Genomic DNA, 9,396 nt, shown 5'->3' with positions numbered 1-9,396 from the left:
CAAATACCCAAGTTCGAAAACATATTTAAACATAGTGTCATAGATTTAGAACGATAAAGTAATTTATTACAGCTTCATGTTTGTTCACCTATGAGAATATATAAGCTTCCATGATGAGGTTTCAATGTCGTAGCGTTGGCAGAACTTCACTATCGGCTGCTAATTTATTGTTGGCTATGGCTACTTTTTTTGTAACTTTATTTGATGTTTACATTAATTATCTCACCTAACCTGTATCCTCTATCTGGGTTTGGAATTTTGGGAATGAGTTACTGTTGTTATTAGTTTTAAAATGTTTTTGTGAGCTTATTTGTTTAACATTTTTGTTTCTTGTTCAAAGTAATCAAGTATAATGTTCTCAAAAGTAATATTTATTAACTTAGTGCTCATTTCACTTTTCTGCTCTGCATTTTGTTTGTATGAAGACCAAATCGGCAAATTCGATTGGTAAGCTAGTTATGGTTAATATATTAGGCCTACATTTTATCGAGAATTTTTTTTAGTCTAGTGGAAGGTGGTCTTAAAGTATAAACTTAAGGTTGAGTTGGGGTACAGTTTCTCAACTGGGCTATGCTAATATCGATTAATCCATATTTTTACTAGGCCTAGGGTCTGTATCAATTAGGCCTAGGTATAAAATTAAACTGTCATAACCTAACCTATCTAACCAAACTTGCTGATAGTGAAAAAATCGAATGAAGGTTTAAGTTACTAATTGAATCTATAATTTCAATCGGTATTAGCATAGCCCAGTTAAGAAACTGTCTTTTGAGTTGTGCTGTAAAACGTTTAACATGTAAGGCCTGCCGGTAACTGTTAAATTAAAATGAATTTGCATAAAGCCAACCTACCACCCTAACATGCCTTTTCTGACCCCAAAGGAGTTTGCTGACGTTCCAGGAGTTTGGTTTGGTTAAGTTATGTTAGAATAGCACCATTATAGCCTACCACATAGGCTCCCATTTTAGCAAATTTCCTGAGTGAGTAGCCTACTGACTTCTTATATTGTGATTCCACTTGTAAATTTTGTTTATCTTATTATTCAAACATTGTGCATTTTATCAGCTATATCCTCAGTAATATTCGTTTGCTGTGAAAAATAAAGGTATTTGGATTCAGGAGGTAAGAAACTACTAAGTAAGATAAGTACTATCAAATACAAATTTATTTGGAGGCACATACCGTATACAAAATAATTACCGATTTTTTCATTGAACCAGATTATTGATGCAATGTTGGGCATACACATGTTTTTATAGTCTTTTGCTCATGATTACATTCCATTGTTGAATGAGTTAGTCCGTCTATCTTCTAACATTTTCTACGGTACTGTACTAGCATAGGCAGGCTAGATTTAAAGAAATTGAACCTTTACCACACAAACAAAATATTTCTTATACTAACATGTACTGTAACATTTAAATGAAACACAGTACACCTACCGGTACTTATAAATTTATATTTTAAATATCAATAATTGTGTATTGTTTTACAGGAAGATAAACCAGTTAGGCAAACTGAAATTTTCTAACTTTGAGTCTAAACCACCCAGCAAAAAAGTATTTGTTGCTACAGAAGAAAATGTGATTGCAGCATTGTCAACAAAAACAGGTAAATTGGCTAACTAAGCATGTTTACAAAAAAATGGCCAAGAATATTTTAGATTGTATTTGGTCACAAGACTAAATTAATACTGTGCGGATTTTGGAAATCAGGTTTGAGAGTTAGCCTACTAGCTGAGAAGATGACATATTAGTTTGAACATCTTAAAAAAACGTAGCCCTTTTGCAGGACTTTTAACTTTTTCGAAAAACTTTTTGAAGGAGTAGAGGGATTTTTAGCTACTTTTCTAAATTTTTAGTTTTAAAAACTTGCAGGGATCTTGATGCTTTAAGTTATGCTTTTTTGGTTTTGGAGCTGGCAAAGTTCAGTTTAGGCCTAATTGCTAGTATCGGGAAGCAGTTATTTTTACTCAGACTACAGAATGGCACATTGAGTTGATCTTTTCCTCTGGATATTGTACATATGTTGTGAGGGACAGGTTGTTTTCCTTAATATAGGTCAAGGTGAGCAAGATATACTGACTGTATATAGTCAGTATACCCAGTTGGCCAAAAATAGGCCTACTATGTTTGGTATTCGGCAGAGTTGATCAACGTAAGAAAAACAGACCTATATTTTCTGTTGTGGCAAAAAAATCCCTCCCTCTAACTGATGTAATATTTTTGTATGTGCATAACAAATTTAAATTAGCCTACTTGAAACCTACTAAGGTTGTTCGAAATCTAGCCTATTGGTTACAGTAATTTGCAAACAACCGTACAGTGCGCTTTTCCTTAGAGTTCACCACATAACAACTCAATCAATATTTACGATGCTAATTATTTGCTAATGTGAATCATTGTTAACTGAAGGTGAGATTGTATGGCGGCAGATCCTAGAGAGGGATGACAACGGCAAAGTGCAACTGCTGCATGTTGATGGGGAAATGGTGACGGTCACTGGATCTGGGCCATTTACAGTCCGTGGCTGGAACGCCAACTCCGGCAGTCTGTTGTATGAATGGAGCATCACTACAGCTAGGTTTGTTGTCTTTAACTACTCATGAATTAAATGAGTAAGACCTGAAAGAGTCCATTACCTGACCTACACACAGTGTGCATTTTTAAAGAGTTCTCCCCTACCTATCCCTACATTTCTACACTTCTTATAAGAAGTTAATTCAAACTTATAACCAAGATTTACTCGTCAAAATTGCACTTCCTAAACATCGAATTTGTATCCCTATTTCCAATATTATTCTGTCATTTTAAGAGTTGCTACTTAAGTAACAATGTAAATGTTAAACAGGACTGTGGTGGGACAGAGGTAAATGGTCATATTTATTGGTCACCAGTTATATTTTCATGCCCATAAACTTAGTGTAGTTGAGGTTTGATTGGTCTCAGCCAATATGATCCAAGGTTAAGTTAATTACTTGAACTACATGGAGCTTAGTGCATAGGATCATTTATATAATTATATGGTTTAACTAGCTGACCCGGCGAACTTCGTATCGCCTAAGTTATAGGTTTCCCCCTAAGACAGACCGATGGAAAGAAAGTACCGTTACGTTTAATTTTCAAGATGATCTCGTTCGCATCGCTCAATCACGTCCTGGTTGAAGTTCGTTCGCTACGCTCACTCACCTTTGGGTTGGAGCTCGTTCGCTACGCTCACTCACCTTTAGGTTGGAGCTCGTTCGCTGCGCTCACTGGCCTTCAGGTTAGCTCGTTCGCTACGCTAACTCGCCTCCAGGTTGAAGTTCGTTCGCTACGCTCACTCACCTTTTGGTTGCAAATTAGCTGTTGTCATAAATGTAAAAGAAATAATAGTGCTGCACCCTGTTGGTAATCCTTGTAACTTTAATGCTATTGAACATCATAGAACAGAACCAACTTGTTTAATTGAAACAGCTGTTAAGATTCATTAATTCCATTTCTCATAAGGTTAACATGGGAAACTCCAGAGCCACTGGGGCGGAGCCCTTTTAAGAATTTCGAAACGGGAAATAGTTTACGTCCGATTCGCATACCTACAGAATTTACACACCAAATTTCATAACGATCGGTGAAGTCGTTCCGGAGGAGTTTGCAGACAAACACTGTGACACGAGAATTTTATATATTAGATTTACATGTCCATGTGATTCTATTCTAATGGCTGTCAGATCACTCAAGTTGAGGTTGTCATTGAACTCACAAATACAAATGAAAACACAAAACATTTAAGAACAATAGGAAGCTACTGTAGGAAAGGGTCTATATCTAACTGTCCAGTACCATACACTACAATGCGGCAGTGGTAGGCCTGTATCATGACCACGCATTAGTTGAAGTTGAATTAAACCCTATAAAAAACCTAATTTTCCTATATCAAATGCATGTTATTTTGGGTTTAACACTGATGGCCCCATTTCATTTAGTGTTGAATCCAAATAACATGCATTTTATATATGAAAATTAGGGTTTTTGTTATTTACACAAAAACTTAGAGATATGAAGTAAGTGTAAATTACAAAGTTTTTAAGAATTGAAAAACCTATAAAATGATGTGCCACTTGACATATGTTGCTATTTTATAATTTTAATCAATGGGCATTTTAAAATTTTCAAAAACCAATTTTTTGGAATTTTTATTATTTCAAAAAACCGTTACTTGTAGCATACCTATTGTAAAGCTAATTTCATAACAAGTAAGAAAACTCAACCGAAGAAGGGCTAAGTGCATTGGTATAGGAAAAGGAAACACAGAGTACTAACAACATAGGCTATTGATTTTCTCTAAAAAAAAATGCCATTTTGAAATGGAAAAAGATAATTAATTTATGTTTTTGCCAAAATGTTAAGTGTATTAATTACCTTTAAAATTATGTATAACATGACACATGTTTACCTTTGAAAATATTTTTATGTTATTCCTTGGGGTTGATTTAGCGGGAAATAGTTTTATTTCATCCTTTTACGTTGAGCCGTTTTCCCGCAGTCAATTTGAGACATCGTATGTGGGACACCCTGTATATACAGGGTTATTACAAATTATGTTCCTGATTTTGATTATAAATATTATTGTGTTAATATGTTTAAAGACAATTTTAGTTGGTACCATTTTACCATTGGAAAGAAAAACTCATAGGGTTTCATTTACATTGGTTTGGGACATGGGTGCATATTTAAGCTGTTGTCAAGTCAATTGTTGTAAGTGTTGTGTAATGGCTGGGTTCTAAGACAGAAGCTTTTTGTGTGTTGGATTACCACGTCAACCAATCTGTTATTAGTGTGCAACGAAACCAGGTTTAATGTAGATCCTCCTAGTAACCACTCCATTCGCAGTTGATACTAAAATTTTAAGAGAAACTGCATCATTTGGATGCTGGGTCTGAACTTAACAATGTGCTGCCAGAGATATGGATCGGGAGTAGTAGACCGAATAATGACATACTCCTAAACTGGCATCCAAGATCTTCGAGCATCACCCCCTGTGATTTTTCTTGTGGGGATATAATGATAATGATAATGATAATTTATTTGCACATAACATACAAATTTGTGAAAATCACATGTACAGGTGCTTCGTCTTGATCTCTTAAAAATTGATTCTCAGTCCTTAATTATTCTAAAACATAAATTGGTTCCTAAGATGTTGATCACCGTCTTAAATTTAGTGCTACAATAACATGAACATATTCAAACATAACAAGGTATAAAATTTGTAAATCTACCGGTAACAAAATGGCAAAAAAAATCATTAAACAGGCATTTCACATCATTACCACTAATTCTTAGCTTCAACTCTCCTTCCCTACTCTGTAAGTTTCTAAAATGAACTAAACTCTTCTTACTAGTATTTAAATGAAGGCCATTAATAACAAACCAATGCTCTAGATCTTGTATCGTAGCATCATATATCAAAGCATATATATATAGCATATATATCAAAGATAAGGTGTATACACCACCAAGATCCAGCAAACGGATTACCAATGCTATCGTGCTATCGAAACAATTCATCAAGACACTCTTATCAAAATGTGGCAAGAGCTTGACTACAAGATTAACATATGCCGTATCACAAGGGGTTCCCATTTAAACATTTATAGTTCTGTTTATCTGTGACAAAACTTTTTGAGTTTTTCATTTTTATAAGTTGTAACCATTTCATTTTTTTGTAAAGCAAATAAAACAATGTTCTAAGTACGCTTGAAATCATGAACATCATTTGTAATAACCCTGTATACATAATTATATAACTATGCATGATATTATTGCCACTTTCATTATAAAACAAATAAACGTTTTTGCAGCGGTCCTTCAATAAGGTGGTCCATTTATCGAGGGAAGCTGTACTTGGTGAACATTGTTGATTCGCAAGTGGAAGTCTCTGCATACAACCTTCGTACTGGTGGAGAACCCAACAGCTACACAATACCTCTAACAGACTTCCCCAAGGACCAGTCCAAGTAAGGGGTTTTACACAACATGTAATGGGAGGGCTCTCTAGGATTATTATCAACAATTTGAAATAAATTGGCTACATTTCTTTTTTCATTAAATAGTTTTATCCTAAAAAATTGCCAAATATAACTCATTGCAAATTCAAAAAAAGTGTCTTTTCGACTCCTAAAAAATTCTCCAATTGAGGAAAAGTAATGAAGCTTAAGAGCTTTTAAGGAGAGTATCTTTAAGCCATATTGATGGAATACGCTACGTAGGCCTACATAATACATGTTGAGTAGGCCCTACAATACCTGTGTAACAATTGTGACCCAAATTTTATAAAATAAGCACCATTCCTCAAAACTTATATCTAATTTAACTTTTTTTCAAATTTCATAGTTAAATTCTCAAGACTGTCTATGGTTTACAGGGTGGCACTGGCTGGTGTGAACCTAGTTTACATCAGCACACAGAAGGCTAACACAGTGCAGGCAGTACACTTGACAGAACAGAAAAACAACATAGTGTCAGTAACAGTACCAGGACCAGCTGACTCTCTGTCTTCAGTTACTTCCCAGGCAGATCTGTTCTATGTGAGAGTCACAAGTCAAGGTGTCGGCACATCACATCTTATATCCATCCAGAAAGAGGCGCCTAACAGATTACCCTCGATTAACCTTGTTAAAGAGGGTGTCGACTCCCATCTCAGGGCTGTCTACCAGAGCTCCCCTGAACAAAGTTTGATAATAAAACTCCAATCCATAAAGGTAAGTAGGTCACTTGAGTGTGATTTTGATATTTTATACCTGGATACTGAATAGAAGCAACCCTCATTTTCCTTTTGAGGAGACACTTGAATCCATTTTATTTATCTTAAATGCTAATAACCTTGTTTGGTGAGGGGGGAAATATTTATTCTATTTTCTTTAGAAAGTGCGGGGGTATAAATTCCCTAATTGAAAATCTAATTGTTCATAAACACAGAACAAATAGGCCTATGTATCGTGTAACTTATAAAGGAACCCGGGCTGTTTAACCAGTACCTAACTAAAATACAATTTTGGAAAAAAGCTCAAGAGTTTGATATCCAAACTTAAATTCAGTGGCCTATGTTAAGTCATGACAATCTCAAATCAACAACAATGTCAGCAACTATGAGAAATTTTAAGTGATAATGCTAATATATTTTAACTTTTTTTAAATCAATTCTTATTTTATGCCTATTACCAAATTGAAACCGAGACACAACTAGGTGCATTTAAACCCAAATCTCAGTGTAGAATGGAGTAAGATGCCTTGTGTAAGATGTACTAGTCGCTGATTAAGGCAAGCTGTTTCTTTAACCAGGGTCATTCATTATAAACCCAACGACCTAGGACAGCTAGATCCATCAAACAAGGTCTGACTTTTCTTAGGATAAAACCAGCAGTCTTTTGGTTGTCAAGCCATCACTACCCAGGTATAGTAGAGCACATTGCACTATTTTTGCTATATAAGTATTTTTTGACAGTTTATGTGTTGACTTGCAGGGAGAACTCGCAGTGTCCACTCATGATGACACAGGAGCGCTTGTACCAGAGTTGAGTTCTGAGACAGTGCCACTGACAGCAGATGCTCCGTCACATGTTGAGATCAGCTGTTTGTCTTGTCTCACCAGGAGAGACAAGACTGTCTCTTGTCATATATTAGTGTCTGGTGGTGACCACTCCATGCACATGCTGCAACTACCAGGTCACTTACACTTACTTAAAGAATCTGCAAATATCACTGTGGAAAACCATTCTAAAAGGTCCTTGATAGAAAACAAATCAGTTCAAAATCAAATAACTTTAAGTAGACATACATTTTGTCATGTTTACTAGCGTTCATACTTTTGAGATGACAAAGATAATCCTCAACTAATTACGACAAATCATGTCATAGGTAACTGCTAGAATTCACTAACTAAATGGTTTGTGTATGTCCTGCACAGGAAAATATAACAAAAGTAGCTGCTTGGTCATTTTCATAATGTGGGTAGAAAATAATTAGTGAAAAACATAGTGTTTAAAAATGCATTCAACAAATTATTAAATGGCAGATTTGCTGTCCATTTTCTGCATATTTGCTGCACCAGATAATTTATAATACTTTTTATAAAATGAATATAATTGTAAAAAACCGTGTGATTATTATAATTTGTTAAATTTAATTTCAGGTGGAGCTCTTTGGTCAAGGGAGGAAGCTCTTGCTTCTATACTCAGTATCGAGCTAGTGGATTTGCCAGTGTCAGATGGAGAAGCTGCCATTGAAAAAGAATTCAACATCACTGAAGGTATGTAAATGAATTATGAAGCAAAATATGACAACCTACTCATCTTATTCCTACTTAACTCTATTTTACAGCATTAACTGTTCATGTTAAATCAGTTCTGCTGTAAAAATGTAAAATTAAAATGTTAGCAATATCTTTTGATAAGTCATTATAAGCTTAATTTTTATAAAAGTGTATTTAAAAGCTGAGAATTTAAGTGGGAGAAAAACATATTTTCAGAAGTTAAAACAGGGGTAAAATGAGATAGTGTTGCATTTTTTTGTTATTTCCTCTCAGCCTTTTACATTTACAATAATAACGACCAGTTTAGATGAGTTATCAAATACTGAATTTTTTTTAGTCATAAGAATGTTCATTTTGATAAAACATAGGTATAAAACACCTAGTTTATTGCATATATTTTTATATAAATTGGTGTGAATATTTAGGCTACCTGCACTTATGTGATTTTTGATGTAGCTTTATGGCAACTAGTTTTGATTCAACACTGGTGTCACCATCAGGCTAGTACAGATGTAATCTTTTCTCTTCATCCGTAGACCGTCAACATTATTAATAATAAATATAACACACACATGCACACGGACATGAAATACACAAACATTTAATGACAAAAACGAGAATACTGTAGATAAGCGGGACAATACTTCAGCGGGCGGAAGTAGTATCTAGACTGCCGGTCAACGTTTTCGATAATGATGACATCATGCTTGGGTTTCCCTATCAGCTGATCGTTTCATTCACAACTCCCCCTGCTTCCAGTAATTTGATTGCAGTAAAAGTATTACAGTAAAGTGTCATGGTGACAAAAAAGTCTGGAAACTTGATATATTTTTAACTAAATTTGTTAGAAAATTCAAACCTTTCACATCAACTTGTATGTATGAAAACTACTTATTGCAAGCATTACCATTTTTTTAAGTATGGCACAAGTTGTGTTTTAGGCGCTTATTGAACACGTGATCATCTTAAAAGACCATTATTGTAAGGGAATTTAATACATATTGGTGATGCTCAATGTTAAAGGGGGGGGGGGGGGCGCTTAAGCAACTCTAGGCTCCAGGGCGCTCCAAACCTGGCTACGCCACTGTTGATATGCACATCATT

General features: G+C 34.9%; 1 protein-coding gene across 2 annotated transcripts in view; it reads left to right on the top strand.

Annotated features, from left to right (window-relative positions):
• The first annotated feature begins 227 nt into the window (after positions 1 to 227).
• The window catches only part of LOC128990029 (ER membrane protein complex subunit 1), a 33,838-nt gene continuing 24,669 nt past the window's right edge, over positions 228 to 9,396 (top strand). For both annotated transcript variants that reach the window (XM_054412242.1, XM_054412241.1), the window contains exons 1-7: positions 228 to 447; positions 1,496 to 1,611; positions 2,415 to 2,583; positions 5,843 to 5,998; positions 6,406 to 6,742; positions 7,505 to 7,706; positions 8,173 to 8,289. In XM_054412242.1, the coding sequence (XP_054268217.1) occupies positions 353 to 447; positions 1,496 to 1,611; positions 2,415 to 2,583; positions 5,843 to 5,998; positions 6,406 to 6,742; positions 7,505 to 7,706; positions 8,173 to 8,289 (1,192 nt within the window). In that variant the 5' untranslated portion in view covers positions 228 to 352. The remainder of the gene's footprint in view (positions 448 to 1,495; positions 1,612 to 2,414; positions 2,584 to 5,842; positions 5,999 to 6,405; positions 6,743 to 7,504; positions 7,707 to 8,172; positions 8,290 to 9,396) is intronic.

Source organism: Macrosteles quadrilineatus, unplaced genomic scaffold (assembly GCF_028750875.1).
Source record: "Macrosteles quadrilineatus isolate MER2022 unplaced genomic scaffold, UCM_ALF_1.0 Scaffold_3__2_contigs__length_128488019, whole genome shotgun sequence".
Lineage (NCBI taxonomy): Eukaryota > Metazoa > Arthropoda > Insecta > Hemiptera > Cicadellidae > Macrosteles > Macrosteles quadrilineatus.
The sequence above is the reverse complement of the archived record's forward strand: the minus strand, read 5'-3'. Positions and strand labels throughout refer to the sequence as shown.